The 21,576-nt window shown below is 43.1% G+C and overlaps 1 protein-coding gene across 1 annotated transcript; it reads right to left on the bottom strand.

The window, feature by feature from the left end:
- Nucleotides 1-4,290: 4,290 nt before the first annotated feature.
- On the bottom strand, nucleotides 4,291-19,144 carry dnd1 (DND microRNA-mediated repression inhibitor 1). Its single transcript, XM_032555712.1, has 7 exons — nucleotides 19,115-19,144; nucleotides 18,399-18,517; nucleotides 17,799-17,964; nucleotides 15,596-15,701; nucleotides 9,315-9,640; nucleotides 9,042-9,174; nucleotides 4,291-4,913 (listed from the first exon to the last, which is right to left on the bottom strand). The coding sequence occupies exons 1-7, from the start codon at nucleotides 19,142-19,144 to the stop codon at nucleotides 4,357-4,359; spliced, it is 1,437 nt and encodes a 478-aa protein (XP_032411603.1). The 3' UTR covers nucleotides 4,291-4,356.
- Between the last annotated feature and the right edge of the window lie 2,432 nt (nucleotides 19,145-21,576).

Raw genomic sequence — 21,576 nt, 5'->3', positions numbered from 1 at the left:
GACACATTTCAGCAACAGGTATGTGAATAAATTGCTGCCTACAGGGCAATTAAAAAAGAATGAAACAAAAAACAGGGCAATATTTCATAATTTAATATATATTTGAGCCAAAGAGCCACTTCTGTTAGCCTGTGTCTAGAAGCGCCTGTGGGCTGCAGGTCTGAGACTTTTTGTTAGCATGTTTTCTGTCATTCTTATAGATTGATAGGAAGCCTGATCCAAACTGGCAACCCACATTAATAAAATAGTGAAATAATATTGACCACAAAACACTGTATTTATAAAAGATATATAAAAAAAATTCCTACACAATCCTAACAAACGTTTTTAATGTTGAAAAAATAAACGGTTTCTCTTCACAATATTTATTTATTTACTATTAATCTATTTGTATGATTTGTTCTTTAAATTGCCATTTATATTAGTTTTAGGTCTCAGGAAATGACAGAGGGATGAAGAAACTGATGTCTGGTTCTTTAGGTTCTGACGGGTCTGCGGTTCCTCTCCTGATCCATTCTGTCCGATATCAAACAACCCACTGTGCGCCACTGAATATCGCCGACACATTTTTTTAATGCTCCTATTAAACTTCACTGTGATTGTTTAGCCTGGAATGTGTGTCTTCCTACTCACGTCTGTATTTTTGCCAGAGGTTTTGCTTCTAAGGATGGTGTAGTATCGGGTGGACATTTTAAAAAGACGCGGGTTGATAGCAGCTCACCGCGCCTGCGTAGCAACCGTCTCTAGGTAACCATGACAACAGCGTCAGTTAGTGGGGAGGCGAGGGGGAGGGTCGTATTTAGGTCCCGCAATGACAATTTAGCTGACCCTAATATTATTGTTACACTTATTGTCGAGGTGTGTGTGATAGGTGTGTCTATCAGACATTTATAGCAATACGGAATAAATCGCGTCCCGTTTTGGTTCAATAGGAGGCGGAGACAACAACAACCACCTGTCATTTTAGGCTAGCTTAAGTTAACCTGAATATTTACAACTCTTGTTGATACACTGACATTACTTACCTACGGAGCCCTCTAGGGGACATGGGGAATTTTTGGGGGGGAAGAAAAAAAATTCCCCATGTCCCCTAGGGGGCTCCGTACCCTGTTGTCGAGGCATTACTACAATTCAAATAAAAATTTTTAAAAAACCGCGCCTCAGCGCGTTCTCGAAGGGACGTTGCTCAAGGTACATGAGAGGGGAGAGCGGCTGGCAGGAGGGGAGGGGCGCCAAATCAGTGCTGTTCCTCTGTTATTGACCATTTCATACACAAACAGCTGTTAAGTACATAAGATGCTGACTAGAAAAAAAATTCCCTACATCGTTTTTGCGCCCTGTCTAGTGCAGCGCCCCTATGCGTTGCATACACTGCATACCCACTTTTTGCACCACTGCTTGTGACAGACCTATGCAATAGTAAACATTGAGACTTTTCTTTAACAACCAAGGTTTTTCTTCAGTGTTAACAGGGTGGACTGTTGGGATATTTTTGTTTTTTTCAGTTGTGGTTGTGTCCGTACTCCAGGGGGATTAGGGGGTGTCCTGTCCCAAGTGGAGGAGTTCAAATATCTCGGGATCTTGTTCACGATTGAGGGAAGAAGGGAGCTGGAGATCGACAGGCGGATTGGTGCAGCGTCTGCAGTCAAGCGGGCGCTGTACCGCTCCGTCGTGGTGAAGAGAGAGCTGAGTCAAAAAGCGAAGCTCTTGATTTACCGGTCGATCTACGTTCCCACCCTCATCTATGGTCATGAGCTTTGGGTCATGACTGAAAGAACGAGATCGCTGATACAAGCGGCCGAAATGGGTTTTCTCTGTAGGGTGTCTGGGCTCTCTCTTAGAGATAGGGTGAGAAGCTCAGTCATCCGGGAGGGACTCAGAGTAGAGCCGCTGCTCCTTCACATCGAGAGGAACCAGTTGAGGTGGCTCAGGCATCTGATCAAGATGCCTCCTGGACGCCTCCCTGGTTAGGTGTTCCGGGCACGTCCCACCGGGAGGAGGCCCTGGGGAAGACCCAGGACACGAAATAGGGACTATGTCTTTCAGCTGGCCTGGGAATGTCTTGGGATTCCCCTGGAGGAGCTGGAACAAGTGGCTGAGAAGAGGGAAGTCTGGGCCTCCTTTTTAAGATCCTACCCCCATGACCTGACCCTGGATAAAGGGATGGATGGATAGATGGATGAATGGAGTTAAGATATTGTAGCAATAGTAAAAATAAGTAGTAAATTCAAGTCTAGGATTCCTGTATAAACCCTGTTTTATGGCACATTTCAGCAACAAGGCAGTTCGTGGTGCTTTACATCACAAGTCATAGAAATAAACAACAAAGATATTTATTATTTTTAATCTGTTCTTCAGGTTCAAAATGTTTTTCTATCCGTTAATCTTCACAATTTCTCTGATCATTCATGGAGCTTCTGTAGGAATGTGATTATAAACGCTAACATTAGCATTAGCTGCTACATGTTTAGCATTGAGGCTATTTTAGGCTAGCATAGCTTTCTGACAGGCTAACTGCTTTTAGCACAACTTGAACACACTGGTCTCTCCCAGCATCCAATCAGATCGTGGTGCCGTAGGCCCAGGTAGAGCAGCCTGCGCCCCTCCACACTCCTCTTCCTCACTCACACATTGATAAGATTTTCTCATTTAATCTGGTGATAAAATAATTTTAACCGGAAGAATCAAATTCACATTTATTATCATTGATTATTATTATTGTTGTTATTATTATTATTACTAGTGTTGTTTGTTTTGATCGGAGCTTTTCTCCACCAGGTGCCTTCAGAATAATTAAGATGTAATAATTTAGATTTTTTTTGCACTTTTTTTATCTGACATATTAATAAAAATCTGGATGTTTTCAGGTTTATTCCAGTCAGGTGATTTACCTGCTGGGTAAACAGAAACAAAATCCTGACCTGCCTGCTGGGACGGGTTTAATGTTCACTGCAGTCCAATCATGTTAGAATAAATGTTTTTATTAACCATAAATTTGTTGATTTATTACTCAATTGATTGATTGATTGTAAATCAGGATTTTCTGTCTGACTGATGGATGTTTCATCATTTTGGTGTTTAAATGTTGGTGGTTCTGTTGCTCCTGGTCTCAGCTGAACGATCTAGTTTTGGTTCTCATCAGAACCAGATGCTTTTTACTGTTTCTGATGCTCCTGGTTCTGATTCTGGTTAGAGGCTGAATGTGTGAGTTATTTTCCTGTTGGTTCTCAGACGAAGCTTTTAAAGTGAAATTACTTCGTCTTTTTAACATAAACATAATTTCTATTTTCTGTTTAATACAGTATTAAAAAACCTTTTAGTTTCTCTCTTTGGTTTTTTATTTTAAGTCTGAAGTGAATCCGATACTCTAATCGAGTCGATGTGAGGAAATGTTGCAGGGTTGATCCGGTTCCTCTCATGGACGCTTGACCTCTGACCTCACCTGGTCTGTGGATGTGATGTCATTCTGGAGACACTGGCCAGCTGCCTCCACTTCCAATCAGAACCAATTAGAAACTCTAGAATAGGGATGTTACAGACCCGGAGGAAAGGCCTTGGACTGTAACAGTACATATAGAAATAACAGGCAGACAGATTTTACACAAACTTTATTCATCCTTTCAGGACCTTAAATATCTTCATTTTTGTTATTCACCAAATCATTCGTGGATATCTAGACATAGTCAGGCGGAAGTAGCAGTGGAGTAGGAGAAATGCTGCCACCTACAGGTGGGATTTGGTGTTACATGTCTCAGCTGGGTTGAAACAATTTAACAAATGTTTATTGATGTCTCCGCTTCTCCTTTCTTCTGAATGTAGCAGGATGAAGCCTGCCCCAGGATTGAGGATACCTGGCACCTAATTACCTCAATGGATGTGAGCATAAAGGCAGACTCTCTCACCTGCTTTCTTCATGCCTGCATTTCGTCGCATTTCAGTGGGAAGGTCGCTTGGTTAACTTGCAATGGTCTAAACTCTGAAATCAGTAAGTAATGTTTCTCCTTCTGTATAAGACTGCAATTTTAATTGGTTAATTCAAACCCTGCTCTAAGGTAAAAAACACAACTTAGGACCCAATTCTTCATTGCACATTTTAAAACACCACCCTTTTTCTTTTTTTTAGCAAATCTCATTTTTATTAAAATGAGCAACTCAGAACACAGCAAAAATAAAATAAATATTTTTAAAAAAGCATGCAAACAAACTTCTTAAACTCAAACTGGACACACGAGTTAACCAACACTATTAAAAACATGCAAAAAAAAGAAGAAGAAATGACACAGAATGAAATCTTTTCTTTTGTTCAGTAAAACAGATGTGAAACAGGAACGTCGCAGCTGGAAGCTGGTGGAGTGTTCAGGCCACCTGCTGGTTGTGGAACATCTTCTGCAGCAGCTGCTGGGCAGCGGCCCGCTGAGCCTCCTCCAGCATGACTTTGACACTGGGTCCCGGCAGCACCATGACCTTCCCCCTGAAGGGTCTGCTGATGCCGGGGATCAGAACCTTGTAGGTAAATTTGACGAAGCCATCTGGTCTGGCCAAACTGTAGTCTAGCTCATAGAATGGCTGACCAAACCCGTGTGCCTCGCAAACCTTATGGAGGAGCATCATTGGGGATGGCGCACAGACCATGTGTTGCTGGGGGTGGTGGGAGGCCAGGACGGGGTAACGCACATGTGGGTGCGGGGGGGAGACTGGTTCCCCCACCGCCCTGCAGAACCCTGGAGAGACGGGCGGAGCAGCAGGCTGGAGCTGTGGCGGGGCTGAAGGGTGAGAGACGGCCTGGCTGCAGGGCACGAAGCACGGCTGCAGCAGAATCTTTGGGGCTGGAGGAGAACATGTCTGGCTGGGGCTCGGGTTCTCTCCTGGTTCCCACTTGATGGAAATCTCCAATGAAAATCGCTTCTTGAATTCTAGACAGAGTAGAGATGTTTATCTGACTCTGCATATCTTCTCCGTCACACATAGAAAAACCCCAAACAGTTCCTTACAAAAGTATATGTACCCATCATAAAACCACAACTTACTGTGTTTTATTGGGATTTTTATGACACAAAGGAAAGAAAGGCTGACAAGACTGACATTGAAAGAAAATGATTCATTGTTTCAGGGAAGAGCTACTAGAAAAATCAAAGTGATCTTGCAAAGTATTGACTCAAGTGGGACTGAATATTAGCCCGGCCATCGCCTTCTTGCAAATTCTGCTCAATTCTAATTTCCTCTCAGTGCTCTGTCTTGGATTTCTCCCATTGAGCCCGATTTCTCCAATAGAATTTCATCCTGGCCAATCAGCAAACAGAAGGAGAATTTGTGAACGATGAGGTTCATTTTCTACCCTGGCTTTGAATCGTGCTCCATCTGTAGTTTTAGCAAAGGCAGCAGATGAAGTGAAGGAAGCCGTTCAGTTCGTGTTGGACATGCTTGCAAATATTCAGCTATTAAATTTGGAACAAGAGGAATGTTTGAAGCAATTTATTGCTGGCAAAGATGATATTTCTCTCTTCACAGTGAGGGATCATTGTTTACAGCACAGGCGTTTCCTGTGCTCTAAACAGGAAATTTACAGCGCCTCACATGATCAAACCTTAGTGATTGGGTAAAATCAGACAATCATTTAAAACTTCAGCAGAGGCCACACATCCAGGATGTGATGGTTTCTTAATAGCCGAGGGTCCAGACTGTACGAAGCCTAGTGAGAACCAGGGTCTGGTTTTTACTGGAGTGCATGAATAGAAATGGACAGAAAACTTTTCAGATTTACATTTGTTAAAACGTATTTTTCGACCTTTCGCAAGTTTACCAGTGAGTATGTGATGTTGATTGACAGCACCCAGCCCCTCCTCTTGGCTCTGATTGGTTGTTTTTGATTGCCATCACTGCATTTCTTCAGAGAGGAATAATAGCTCAGGGAGAAGATCAGATTTTTCACAGATTATCCGTCTTATCACAAACTGTCAGGATATACAGACAGTTTTAACAAGTTCTTTATAAAAGTTGCATACTGGAGCTTTAATAAATAAATAAATAAAAATAAAGTTAAAAATCATGCATCTAGGCCTGTCGCGATAAACGGTAAATCGATTAATCGTACGATAAATTAAAACTATCCACGTCATTTTAATTATCGGCATTATCGTCTCTTCCGGCCTTTTTCTCTTTCTGTTAATGACACCGAATGAAAAAAGGCTCAACTCCGGTGCTCTCAACTGACCCCCCCTTCCTAATTATACCTAGGATTTCTGTCGGCTAATGTGTGATCTGTCAGGTTTTGAAAATGGGCCAACAATCTGCCGACAGCTCTAAAATCGTGCAGTGTGCGCTGGGCTTTACACTAAGTATAACGATTCGATCGGGTTCGTTCCTGCCGTGTGGTGTCCAACAATGGGCACAAAATAATGGCTACAAGTTCAGTTAACTAATTTTAAAACCAGGCATTAATCAATGCTTTACTACAATCTACCTGCAATGCATGTGGCTAGTGTCAGCGTAAAGTCCTGACTGGATGAAAATCATTATAACCTATTTACGTCACGTTAACGAAGAACAGCTGAAAAGTTACCGGGTTTATCAACTGCGGTAGCAATTTCGCTCCAACTCCTCCTCTTGTCATTTCTATATTATTTGCATATTGAATAAACATTAATGTTGTTTCCACATATCATCTCCAATGTCCGCTGGACTTCGGGTTGCGCCGTGTCAGCTGTTTGGGATTCCCCGATGTAATTTCCCCTCAGAAAACACGAGGAGAATCCGCGCTTTCTAATTGGCTGCCTGTCACATTCAATAGGCTGCGTTAAAGCGCCCAGTCGGGGAAAACCCCTGATTTAGATCGGAGGGGCAACGACGATCTACCGTAACACACCACACAATCTTAGAAAGACCAGCGTTTTAAGATTGTTATAAGGGGAAAAATAGGAGCAAAAAATCGTGTAGTGTGAACTATTGCATCAGGTAGTCGATGTGCCCATCTTCTCTATTTAAATCTAATTATTACTGAAGGGCAACATAATATACAGAATTCATAAGCTGCACTCATTTGGTTGAATGCAGTATTTATTTCCACTTTGGCTTTATGTTGTTTAGTTTTTTTTTTTCAAGTGAGTTTTTTGTTAATGGAGACTGAGAATCCATTTTATTTTTGTTTTTGGTTGTTTTGTTTGCAGGGCCCCGGGGGTGGATGAGATCCGCCCGGAGTTCCTTAAGGCTCTGGATGTTGTAGGGTTGTGTTGGTTGACGCGACTCTGCAATGTCGCATGGACATCGGGGGCAGTTCCCCTGGATTGGCAGACTGGGGTGGTGGTCCCCCTGTTCAAAAAGGGGGACCGGAGGGTGTGCTCCAATTATAGAGGGGTCACACTCTTAAGCCTCCCTGGCAAGGTCTATTCAGGGGTCCTGGAGAGGAGGGTCCGTCGGATAGTCGAACCTCGGATTCAGGAAGAGCAGTGTGGTTTTCGTCCTGGTCGTGGAACACTGGACCAGCTCTACACCCTCGGCAGGGTCCTGGAGGGTGCATGGGAGTTCGCCCAACCAGTCTACATGTGTTTTGTGGACTTGGAGAAGGCGTTCGACCGTGTCCCTCGGGGAGCCCTGTGGGGGGTTCTCCGGGAGTATGGGGTACCGGGCCCTTTGATACGGGCTGTCAGGTCCCTGTATGACCGGTGTCAGAGTCTGGTCCGCATTGCCGGCAGTAAGTCGGGCTCGTTTCCGGTGAGAGTTGGACTCCGCCAGGGCTGCCCTTTGTCACCGATTCTGTTCATCACTTTCATGGACAGAATTTCTAGGCGCAGCCAAGGTGTTGAGGGGATTCGATTTGGTGGCCTTAGGATCTCATCTTTGCTTTTCGCAGACGATGTGGTCCTTTTGGCTTCATCAGATCGTGATCTGCAGCTCTCGCTGGAGCGGTTCGCAGCTGAGTGTGAAGCGGCCGGGATGGGGATCAGTGCCTCCAAATCCGAGGCCATGGTCTTGAGCCGGAAAAGGGTAGAGTGCCTTCTCTGGGTCAGGGGGGGTGTCCTGCCCCAAGTGGAGGAGTTTAAGTATCTCGGGATCTTGTTCACGAATGGGGGAAGAAGGGAGCGGGAGATCGACAGGCGGATTGGCGCAGCGTCTGCTGTCAAGCGGGCGCTGTACCGGTCCGTCGTGGTGAAGAGAGAGCTGAGCCAAAAAGCGAAGCTCTCGATTTACCGGTCGATCTACGTTCCCACCCTCATCTATGGTCATGAGCTTTGGGTAATGACCGAAAGAACGAGATCACGGATACAAGCGGCCGAAATGGGTTTTCTCCGTAGGGTGGCTGGGCTCTCCCTTAGAGATAGGGTGAGAAGCTCAGTCATCCGGGAGGGACTCAGAGTAGAGCCGCTGCTCCTTCACATCGAGAGGAGCCAGTTGAGGTGGCTCGGGCATCTGGTCAGGATGCCTCCTGGACGCCTCCCTGGTGAGGTGTTCCGGGCACGTCCCACCGGGAGGAGGCCCCGGGGAAGACCCAGGACACGCTGGAGGGACTATGTCTCTCGGCTGGCCTGGGAACGCCTCGGGATTCCCCCGGAGGAGCTAGAAGAAATGGCTGGGGAGAGGGAAGTCTGGGCCTCCCTTCTGAGGCTGCTGCCCCCGCGACCCGACCTCGGATAAGCGGAAGAAGATGGATGGATGGATGGATGTTTTGTTTATCAGTTCCAGTGTTAAGTGTTCTTTTGAAAATAAAGTGTATCTAACTTTGGCAAGAAATCGCATGAATTATTACGTCATTTCCATTAAATCAGTGTAAAAAGGTCTTCAAACAATATTATCGTTTATCGCAATAATTTTTGAGACAATTAATCGTTGAGCAAAATTTGCTATCGTGACAGGCCTACATGCATCATTTTCCATCACAATTTGGCACAATGCTGTGCTGATCTATCTAAAACAAACTGAAACAAATTAAATGCAGTTGTAGCAAGACACAAATAACTGAATAAGTTGGAAGTGGTATGAATTCCTGTAGAATGACAAAATGTGTTAAATCATTAAAAAACCAGAAGTTGGACTGGTCTCTAGATTACCTTCCACTAGATCCTTCTTGGCCATCGACGCGGTATGATGGGAGGAGAAGGCAACGACAGCAGAGACCCCCTGTATGCCAGGACCGGTCTTCAGAGAAACCCTCTCCACCCCGTCCACCAGCCGCCGCAGCACCTTGAAAACACACACACACTTATCAGTCCCACCTACCTTCCAGAAGACCTTGTGTGTTGGTACATAATTTAAATAAATTAATTTCTGATCTCTGCATTCTTGTTCTTCAGTTTCACTCCCAACAGGCAGACCGACCTAACCTGCTTCAGGTCTTCTTGTTTAGTGGCAGCCGGCAGATTTCCAATACAGAGGTGTCTCTTCTCTGTGCTGCGGCGGACACAGAGGTAGCACTTGGGCTCCAGCATGTAGCCGTTCAGCTTGAGGACGGCCTCGGTGGCGAAGGCCGGTGTGCCATATTTAGCATAGGCAAAGCCCCGGTTCTGGCCACTAAAGTTCATCATGAGGCGGAACTCCCAGAGAGGCCCCACAGAGCTGAACAAGGGGATGAGCAGGTCTTCGTAGGTCTCCCGAGGGATGTGGCTGATGAAGACCTCACAGCGCTCAGCTGGGGTTGGACCGTCCCACCCTAAACCAAGACAAGACAGGAGGGCTATGAGGCTCAGTGGCAGATACACCGCCACCTGTCAGGATAAATATGAAGATTAGAAACATTTAGATACATATCAGGGGGAACTGCACACACAGAAAGAACCAGCTAAAGGTGTGTTAACAGGAGGAGGTTATATTCAGCATGTGATCCCAGTTCATCAACTTGTGCTACGTTCACACACCAGGCAAATGCAACCCACATCAGACTTTTTCACGGGAGAATAAACAGCCCAATTTTGGTATTTTGACCCCCCAAAATTACAATTTGTGTCGGCTCCATGGCTGAAAAACTTTAAAATGCATCCACAGTATTGTTATCTCGGTAAACAGAGCGCTGACATCTGCCTTGTTCTTCCACACATACCGACTTTGGGCTCGCAAACCGCTCAGACCTAAATCTGATTGTGGTTGTATTTAATTAGTCACGATCGCGCAAAAAATAAAATTAAAAAAAGTTAGATTTTTGCAAAAAATTTTACTTGAGCATCAAGACCTGCTGTGTTATTTTCCATACTTGCATATGAAGCCGATCTTATCTACCTTTCCCTCTGGGACTAAAAAAGTATTTTTAATTTATTCATTTATTCATTCATACCTCAGCAAGGGTCAAACAGTCAACCACTGTCTTGTTTTCCTCCAATGTTAGAGAGGTTTGACTGACTGACACGTCCACCAGGTCACGTCTGCTGTTTGCAGTTAACCGTCTCTGGTCTGTTACCAACTCAGTAACTTCCCATTTTTAGAAACATTTTAGACAAAATGTTTGCACTCCAAACAGTTTTCTGTGACAATATTGATTCCTGGTGACATTATAATAGTACTATATTGTGCAGCCCCTCTTCTGGTTTAAGCAGCTCTATTTACCTTGCCAGAGGCTAAATTAATAGCAGCCTGAGACACACAGTGTGGTTGTTCTGTATCTACTGCAGGTAGATACTGCTACTTTTTATATGAATTCTGTGAGGTCACCACAACACAGCAGATAATCACCACCAATCATAGGAACTATGTATAACATCACAAGTTCTAAGCACAAGACCTTTTTTAAATTTTCATTATAAAACATTTATCAGTATTTATTTATGATGTTTACTGCCATACAAATAAAATATACTTTCTTTCACTGCTGAGTTTTTGTACTAAATACATCACCTTTGCCTCCCCATAATGAATAGATAATCCTATTATCTCCTGCATTACTCATGTTTATGTGTTATGTGTTATACCACAGTGTTATGCTATTTGCAAAATATAAAACAATGTATAACACAGTTTAATTATTTCAATGTAAAAAGAAAAAAACAATTATTCATCCTGCTGTTAAATTCTACCCATAAAATATATAAATCCATATATTTATATAAATATCACAACTATAAAATATAGGCCCACCAAATCTAGTATTTCTAAATCTGCTAAATCTAATATGAAGCCAAGCGTTATCAATGCAGAATATTAGACCTTTTTATTCTTAAACACAGCAACAAGTCTAGTAAGCTGACATTATGTGGAGCTCCTTTAGTTTACACAACATATAACCACATTTACTTCCAGACAGACAAATTTATATTCCTTGTGGGCAAATGAAAAATACATGGCCTTCTGTCAGCTGACCAGCAGAGGGACAGTTATGTATTTGTCTGTTCTCCACAGCCAGATCAACTCTGGCCAGGTCAGGTCAATTCATCTCATCAAGAGGACTCTCCATAAGTATTGAGCAATAAACAAAAATATTTTATTGAGGAACAGAAAATGACAACGATAAGTCAGCTTTAACATTCTATAAGACAGACAATGCATGAGGCCCACATTGCTCTGCTGCAGTGTTAGACCACAGCAGCTGAAGGAGAATGAGGAAAATGTTGACATCTTGGAAACAAACATAAAACCTTGGCAGGCCTGAATACTGGAACGGACCCACAGCGCTTTCACTTTGTCGCACCTAAATGCTTGAGATAGTCAAGATAAAGATAACCAGAGTAAATATAAGTAGGTTTCAAATGAGGATTTCAGTCATAAAGGGAAAAACAGTCAAAGCCAACCTGTGAAAAGTGGGAGCTCACTCTCACAACCAAAACCAAGGCCTGATTACTACCTCATTTCCAGATGTAATTATTTAAATAAACCTCTGTGAGGATCAGATTACCTCAGATTCTGTATACATCAGATTCTGTGAGGACACTGTCATATGCCAGCCCGGACCGTGCGCTGCTTCTCCAACAACAAACCCTGGATTACCAGTGACCTGAAGGCACTTCTAAACAAAAAGAAGATGGCTTTCAGGTCTGGAGATAAGGAGGAGCAGAGGAGAGTCCAGCGTGAACTCAGAGAGACACTGAGGACATGCAAGGACAACTACAGGAGGAAGCTTGAGTCTAAACTCGAGCAGAACAGTGTGAGAGATGTGTGGAAAGGATTGAAGCAAATCGCTGGGTTGCAGGGGAAAGACACACAGACATCTGGGAGCCTGGATAGAGCAAACCAGTTTAACCAGTTTTTCAACAGGTTTAGCTCACCTCCTGCTACTCCCCTACCACCACCATCCCCCCACACATCCACACTGCCCCAAGTTGTTCAATCCACCTACCGACATTCTCCTGCACACCACCTCTCCTTCAGCCCCTCCTCCCCCCCTCCTCCCCCATCTCCACTGCAGACAACAACACCTACCCCCAGCTAACGGTGACTACAGGCCAGGTTAAGAGACAGTTGGAGCGATTACACCAGGGGAAGGCTGCAGGACCTGATGGCATTACACCACGGATCCTGAAGACCTGCTCCGGCCAGCTGTCCCCTGTACTGGCACACATGTACAACCTGAGCTTGAGGCTGGAGAAAGTCCTGCTGCGGTGGAAGACATCACATGTGGTTCCTGTTCCCAAGAAGCCAAGGCCATCCGACCCAGAGGACTACAGACCAGTCGCTCTCACATCTCATGTGATGAAGGGCATGGAGAGACTGGTCCTGGCCCAGCTGAGGCCTCGGGTGAGGATGTTTCTAGACCCCCTGCAATTTGCCTACCAGCCCCACTTAGGAGTTGACGATGCCGTCATCTTCCTGCTGCAACGAGCACTGTCGCACCTGGATGGTGGAGGAGACACTGTGAGAATCACATTCTTTGATTTCTCCAGTGCCTTCAACACCATCCAGCCTCTGCTACTGGGTGAGAAGCTGCGGAGGATGGGTGTCAACGACTCAGTGATCTCCTGGGTTACTGACTACTTGACAGGCAGGCCACAGTTTGTCCGTCTGGGCAGTGTCCTGTCTGATGTGGTGGTCAGTGACGTAGGAGCTCCACAGGGAACTGTGCTTTCTCCCTTTCTCTTCACCTTGTACACCACTGATTTCCAGTACAACTCTGAGTCATGTCACCTACAGAAGTTTTCTGATGACTCAGCGGTTGTCGGGTATACACCCGGGGATGGAGGGTAGGGGGAGTACAGGACACTGGTGGACGGCTTTGTGGAGTGGTCTGAGCAGAATCACCTGAGGCTCAACATTAGTAAGACCAGAGAGATGGTGATTGACTTCAGAAGGAAGAAGACATCTTCACGGCCACTGAAGACCAAAGGGGAAGTGGTGGAGGAGGTGGAGGATTACAAATACCTCGGAGTTGTAATCGGCAACAGACTGGACTGGGCATCTAACACTGACGCTGTGTGCAAGAAGGGGATGAGCAGACTCTATTTTTTAAGGAAGCTGAGATCCTTCAAAGTGTGCAGCAAGATGTTGGAGACCTTTTATCACAGTGTTGTTGCCGGTGCCATCTTCTTTGCTGCTGTGTGTTGGGGAAGCAGCATCAGAGCCAGCGACTCTAATAGACTGGACAAAATCATCAGGAAAGCTGGCTCTGTACTGGGACTAAGGCTGGAGTCCCTGGAAACTGTGGAGGAGAGGAGGACACTGAAGAAGGTTCTGTCTATTATGGACAATAAACAGCACCCTCTCCACCACATAGTGGACAGACAGCGGAGCACCTTCTCACATAGGCTGCTCCAGCTCCGCTGCCGTAGGGACAGATACAGGAAATCCTTCCTGCCACATGCCATCTCACTGTACAATAAAAGCTAAATCATTGTTCTGCACTAATCAGTCCAATTTTGCACAACTGCACTATGGCACACTTGCTGTACATATATTTACATATACATATCTGCATTTTTTAAAATCTTTGCAAGGACTGCTCTAAGTTGCTTTTTATATTAACAGCATTTCATATTTTTACAATTTATAACATTGTATATTTTTATTTTTATTTTATCTACAACTACTACTCAGTTGTTATTGTGTCTTGTCTCTATGCTGTAACTGCGAAGTAATTTCCCTGCTGGGATGAATAAAGTACTTCTATTCTATTACAAAAAGCATCATCTAAGAAAAAAAAAAAAATCAAAAATAGAACAAAGTCACTGACATCAGACTGGAAAGGGTTACGAAAGTCTTTCTTTGAATTTCCAACATGTTTATTTATATTACAAACTTAATGCACAACATGACCACTCAGAGCATAAAACAATACACTAAATAAAAATGTTCTTTCCCACATGGATCCATCCAACTGTTCAATCAAGAATCCTATGATCGAAGTTACAGTTCAGTCCCAAACCCTTCAATGACTTCCTCCCTTTTAGCAGAAACATGTCAGTCGTTCTTCAGCTAATGTCCTAGTTTTATTGAAACAAAGACATTCAGTATTTCAGCTTCCTGAGGAAAAAGACAAAGACTCATGTCTGACCCGCTTTATCAAAATAGATTTCCTTTCCACCATTAGATGTGTTTGAATAACTTCTTTCTGCTGTATCAAAGTCAGGAAAACGTCCAGGATCTACAGGCATGTGTTTACTGTACTGATGTTAACACTTTCTGCCCTCCAGAAAACCTGAATGATGCAACATTCCCTCAGACAACAGAGCCAGCAAAGGTCGGTCAACCAAAATGACTCCAAGAGCACAACAATGTTTCAACCTGGAGGTCACAAAACATCATCTAACACTCTGCAGGCCTCACTTTCCTCAGGCAAGGTCAGAGTTCATGACTTGACAATGAAAAAGAGAAACTGGATAAACCAAGGCCAAAACCACAGCTGACCAAAACAATCACAAACATTTTACCAAACACATCTTTATGATTCCAAAGACCTTTAGGGAAATATTCTGAGGAGTGAAAAGACAAAAGTGAATCACTTTGGAAGATGATGTGGTGTGAAACCAGCAGCATTTCAGAAACAGACCACCATACTGAGAATCAAACACGGTGGTAGTATGACGGTTTGGAGCAGCTTTGCTTTCTCATGACCTGGACAACTTGTCATTACTGAGGAATCATGAATTTTGCTCAGTACCAGAACATCCTGCAGTAGAATGTCCAGCCATCAGAACATGGCCTGCAGCTCATTGGTTACGCAGCAGGAGAATGAGCCAAAGTACGGCACCTCTGAATGACTCAAAAAGGAAAAAAAACAAAAAACAAAATTAAGCTTTGCAGGGAGTCTAGCTAAAGTCTGGACTTGAATCCAATTCAGATATTGTAGGTTGACCTAAAACACACTGTTCATACTTCCAAACCCTCCAATATAGCTGAATTTGAACATTTCTGTAAAGGAATGGTCAACATGTCTCAGTGATGTTAAATACTCATTAGCACCCTTGATGTCAGTTGGTGGCACAACTAGTTATACGGTTTAAGTTATTTGCTTTTTCACGTATGGTCAGGTTGGCTTGGATAATTTTTTCCCCTAATGGATAAAATTCTCATGTAAAAATTTATCTTTTGGTTTAATCACCCCATCTCTGTCTGATTCAAATTTGATAATGTAAAATTTTCAGAAGAGATAAAAACAGCGGCAGAGATCTGAAAAGGGACAAATAGTTTTTTACAGCACTGTCTGCCTAACATGTTTATATGATGGTGTCCCAGTGTGGCTGTGTCTCACCCTCAGGTGGTCCTCCGTACTTCCTCTGGCCGTTAACCTGGGTCAGCTTGGTGTTGGTCGTTTCCAGCCAGGCTTCCAGAGCCTGCACTCGCTCAATGTTCTGCACCTGACAGTTAAAACAGAGAAGGACCACGTTGTTCACAACACCTCAGCAACCAACAGGAAACGGTAACCTCTCTGAGGAAATGAGCCATGACTGCTGCAAGCCGCCTAAAACTAAGAGACATCCAGTCGGATGCATTCTGACTGCTGCTCATCTCTACACTGGATGTATATTTTTAGAGCTTGAGATGACAAAACTCAAGAGTGGTGAAGAAATTGTGTTACAATAAAGAAAGAAGTAATCAAAGAATCGTTCCAATTATAATCAATATTTTCAACAACAATATCACAATTAGATCATTCCAGATATCATGCAGCCCTAATGTTACTGGAAAATTCCCCTTTAGTGGAAGGAAAAAAGATGGAATACAAATGTGCATAGGAAACATTAATAACGGCAGTCTTGAGAGGGTCGTGGAGTAAACCCTGACCAAGAGTTTACAGCTTGAGAGTACAGACTGGACTCAGAACTTCAGGATCCACCTCACACAGACATATCCAGGACATGTTCTACTGCCATCACATTCCTTTTGATAGGCCATTCCTGGACCAGACACGACATCAGAAACATCTGACCTGGAATGTTACTTAATAGTTTGGTGTCCTGTTTTCAGATAAAAGTAAAGTTGCTAGCTGGGAGAGGAAGAGAAGTCATGTTTCTATGGGTTCAGAGTGAAGTTTCCACAGTCAGTGGAGGGGAGCCATGTCACCTGCTGGTTCTGGTCCACTGGGTTTTCTCAGGTCCACAGCCATTCTAGAGCTCTTCATACTTCCTTCTGTTGACCAGCTTTATGGACATGCTCATTAGATTTTCTAGCAGGACTTGGTAACAACCCACACAGTCAAAGGTACCAACTGCTGCTTCAATGACCCTGGAGGCCAACAATTCAGTCTGACATTAAACAGACTGAACCACAGAGAACTTGTGGGCTGATGGTTGATAAAGTAACCAGGGCCTCCACTGCACCTCAGAGGAACCACATACAGAACGTCATACTGATGGAGGAAGTCATGCAAAGGAAGCCCTGAACCAGTATTTAGTTTATGTCTTGCACAGTACCTGGACAGACTTTCAGTATGCACGCTGATCATTATTAAATATCAATTTAATATTCTACACAGGACTTTTTTTTTGTTTTTATTAGCTAAGCAGCGGCACAAAAGCATAACTGTCAGCACTTTCAACTAGCAGCAAGAAGGGTTTGGGATTGAATCTCAGCCTGAAGTCTCTTGTCATGGAGTTAGTATGTTCTCCTCATACAAGAATGGGTTCTCCCTGGGTACTCCAGCTTCATCCAACAGTCAAAAAACATGACGGTGGTCCTTCTAACTGGGCTGAGGTTAACATTTCATATCATCATCATCAACACTGACAGAAACATATCGCGCTGTGTGGAATAAACCTAACATAAACACAAGTTTCCTGTTTAGATTTGAGCTACTGAACTAATTCTATTTATTTAATCTGATGCACCCGTACACGGAGCGAAAACTTTAAACATGTGGCAGTACCGAAAAATGATCATGAGGTGGCGCCACAGAGCAGCAGATCTGTGGCGCCAGGTGTATTTAATCAAACATCCTATCGAAATTATTTTTATTTTACAAGGATAGAAATTATCTACAGTTACATCAATTTAAAAGACACGGACGATACATTTTACCGCGCTAAACAACAAGAAGACTTGATAGCGATGGTGAACGGCTAAACTAGAGCTGAAAACACAGAACCTTCCGGAGAATATCAAGGCTGGTTCTGGCGTAATAAAAGAGCGAAGTTCTGTAAATTCGCTACAATCAACAGCAGGTCTATATGTATCTAAATTAGTCATCAGACATGTTGTCAGTGAGCGGTACTGAGCCCAGAATACCTGCGGGGCCCCGGCGTGTTTAGATTAGAGGTGCAGCAAAACAAGGAAACACTTCAACAACGTAACAGACACGTTCGCTGCATCAATGCTAGTAAACCAAGTGAACTGGGAATTCCCCCAGCTTTAAACAATGTAACAACCCTGACAGGCGTCACCGCAGCCCGAACTTTTCATGTTCCCAGTTACTTTCTTGGGGACATTCCAAGTATCCGCAGACCGCCAAAACTCACCTGGCTACACTTGTTTTCCATCTTTCCGACCGTACTTGTGTTACTTCTCCCGTAGAGAACAACACCCTTTGTCTTCCCGTTGCTCACCTGCAGACCCTCTGCTGATTGGTGCGTCACTGATATGGCGGGGCCTTCACTGCCATGACGGCGCGCGGGCTCCGAGGCACTTTCCAGTAAACCCGCAGGACGTTAAAGAGTTAAAGCATACATTATATATGCACCAAGCAGGGCCCACTATCTGTTTGTCTGTTCTATGTCCTAGACTTAATTTGTTTGGACTGAGGGCCATGAACTATTGCTATCGACACAATTAAAACTGGACAGTAGGATGGGACTTTTGGCTCGTCGAAGAGAACCGAATCTTTAGATTCAATTTGAAGAGCCATTAAAATGATCGACTTTTGAACATTTACATTTTTCTAAGAACAGTCATTTTACAGCTTTACATTAACTTAGAGGAACCTGTTTTTGAGTGAGATTCACAAAAAAGAATAACCTGTATTAAGTAAACTTAATATTTATTCAAGATTTACAAAATAGAACACAGTATGTTTTTGCTCAGTGAGTGAGATGATACAAGTCTGTGGGAAAGGAGCGTACAGGAACTGCTGCTGAAGCAGAGCAGGAGTCTTCAGATCCAGAACTCCAGGGCCGCTGCTGCAGGTCTGGATGTGTCCCTGGTTCAACACACCTGGATCACATGTCAGAATCACCTCCTCCTGTGTTGGTGGACAAAGCAAAAGAGAGGACAGTAGTGATGGAGGCTGACCCAGAACAGAGAACAGAACCTGAAGCTCCCAGGCTTCAGGCAGAGGACACCAGCTGGAAGTGGAGCCACAGAAGTGGAAAGTGTTATTTTCATGTTCAAAATAATAATAATAAAAGTTTAGTACACTAGTTCTTTTTATGCTTTAAAGCATCGACAGGAAAACATTTCTGTGTTCATTCAGGTGCTGCTCCAAATTTAATCACAAACTTAATCCTTGAAGTCCCTCAGTCTGACAGATCAGAGTGCAGTTTGTGGTAATCTGACAGATAATAACTAACTGCTCTTTGGAATAATTCATGGTGCATTTAAATCTGGAGTCAAGACTTTTCCTTACTCTGTTCTTCTTATGCTGTAAAGAGAAAACATTTTCATCAGGAGTTCAACAGTTCACACTGCTGGGGGCTGAGTTTACCTGTGCAGGCAGCAAATACAGATTACATCAGATTATATGAACCCCATGCCTGAAGCAGTGAGGTTCTGATTCTGTCATGATGAGTTTATGGTGACGAGCAGAAACTCCTGTTCACGGTTTGCACCACAAACTCACCTCCAGAAGTTGTTTGCTGATGTCACGCATGTATCCAGTGTACTTCTTAAAACTCGAAGGATGACGTCCTCGTGTAATGGCTAAACAAAACCACAAGATGCCGCTGTTGAGCCATATAAGAAAATTAAAACCTGACGCATAATAAAAGCAGGTTTAGAATTTACTCTTTGTCATCCAGGAATTTCTCACACTGTCATTGCTGCAGAGAATGATGGGTAAAATAATAAATCTCTCTTTCCTGCTGAATTTGAAAACATCTGACACAAATCAAATGCAACAGACTTGTTGGTATTAAAAAAGTAACAGATTACATGAAGCATAATGGTCTAAAAAATAAGTAGAATCAATAATGTTCATTCAGCTTTAGTAAAAACAAAAAAACAAACAAAATAAAAACAATGACATGTTGTCTTTTGAGGTCAAATACAGGAAAGATTTATACACAGTGTTTATTTAGTATCTTGAAAAAAAACGAAGTCCTTTGTTTGTGTTGCCAGCTTCCTGTCATTCAGTCAATTAACAGCTCATTACTGAACATTCATTTGCAGAAATGTGCAGGGCCTCATGCATAAAACGTGCGTGCGCACAAAAATTGTGCGGCGCCACATTTTACGCACAAGTCGGCATGTATAAAAATTAACTTTGCGTCAAAGTTTGCGTAAATATACGCAAAATTTTTCGCTGGCGTGAAACTGTGCGGCAGTCACGCAAACTTTTTCTGTGGACAATATCAAACTACAAAGTGTCAAAACTCACCTAAATACACTGAAATCTGACTATATTCGGTGTTATCTAGACCAAGAAGCATCAAACCCGATGTTTATCATGATTTTAATATTTTATTGTTTAAACGTAAACGATGAAACTGAACAGCATTTATCCTCAGACAATAAGCTAACACGCACACAAAAGAAAGAAAACAAAAATCAAAGTATGTGAAAACTTCACTTGAATGTAAACAGTACTTTTTCTCAGTTTTTGAGACAAAAACTGAGAACCATTGGACCATTGCGACCAATCACATTGGTCCGTGCGCCGAAGCGCATGAAATGCATCTATGTGGTCATTTCATTCTCACTAACAGAAGAAAACGGGATTGGATCAGCAGATTAACTCAAACCTGCTGATAAGAAATAATCAACAGGTTTGATTATTTTTAAGGTGATCAAGGTGTGATCACACCTATGAGTCGCATAATTGTGGAACGCTTTGGCTCTGATGGAGAACATCACCAATGGAAGGATTCAGAGAGAGCGATTGACCAGAGATCATATTGATCTGCTGGGAAATGTTGATGATGTTTTATGAGCGTTTAGATCGCTCAGACTGATCATCCTGGAGCTCTGAGCAAAACTTAAAGAGCCGTGCGGTACCGGTACCGGTCCAGCTGCAGTCATCCTTCAGTCGAGTCGCCCGCTTTGTGAATGCAAAACATTCTAGTATTTAGATTAAACGTCCACATTCCCACTCAAAGGATTCTCTGACTCTCTGTCTGTCTTTAAATCCCGGCTGAACGCGCTACTGTTCAAACAGGCATGTGCAGGATCTTTTTATTTTTTATGTTTTTAATTTGGATTTTTTTTTTCTTTAAAATGTTTTTTTTTGTGAGGTGACATTATGTGTCCTCAAAGCACCTTTTAAATAAAATATATAAGTATTATTATTATAAATACTTATACTGCTTCGAACAAAGACGTTGCCATGGTTATAGCTTCACGTGGTGGAAGACTTCCGGGTATTTATACTAATTTACATATGTATTTATGGGTGGCGACATGGCGGACCAGCAGCTGTGCTCTGTTTCCCCCAAATTAGGATTTATAAAGGAAAGGTGCGTGGCCACGTGCTTGCGCACGGCTTTATGCATCCGATTTTTTTTGTGCGACTCACTTTACTAAATTTTTTTAGTGTGAAAACTGAGCACTCTGCCTGAGGCCCCAGAACTTTGTTTGAGATTCCAGGCTCATTCCATGTTTTGTCCTCTATTTGATCTGATAAAACATAAGCCATAAAATACAGCAACGTTTTAAGGCATACTTTACAAAGACAGATGTTTGTATCATGTGTATAAATTGTTTATTTGCTATGAAGAAAAACAGCTGACTGAGTGTCCTCTCTGACTAATGATAGTAGTCTGTGGCTAAGCTAACTATGCTAAATGGTTGTTAATCTCACAGTCTACCCACCTCTCTTGGAGAAAAACTGGGTTATAAATTGACACTCTTGCCTTTTTCTCTCTCTCCCTCTCTCTATTTTGTTTTGTTGAAAACCTGACTATTTTTTTTCTTAGCAGCATAGTAATAGCTACAGTCTTTCTTGTTTTCTTCTGACTGCTGCTGAACACTGTCACCTCAATCGCTCCAAGCAGGAACGTGTTCAGGGCAAATATGGATGTGTGTCTTTTGGTCTGGGAGGAGCAACATTTAATTTTTACTGCTAAAAACAATCTTAGAAAATACAGT

The sequence above is a fragment of the Xiphophorus hellerii genome, chromosome 23 (genome assembly GCF_003331165.1).
Source record: "Xiphophorus hellerii strain 12219 chromosome 23, Xiphophorus_hellerii-4.1, whole genome shotgun sequence".
Classification (NCBI taxonomy): domain Eukaryota; kingdom Metazoa; phylum Chordata; class Actinopteri; order Cyprinodontiformes; family Poeciliidae; genus Xiphophorus; species Xiphophorus hellerii.
Note: the sequence above shows the minus strand (reverse complement) of the source record. Positions and strands in the feature narration are given on the sequence as shown.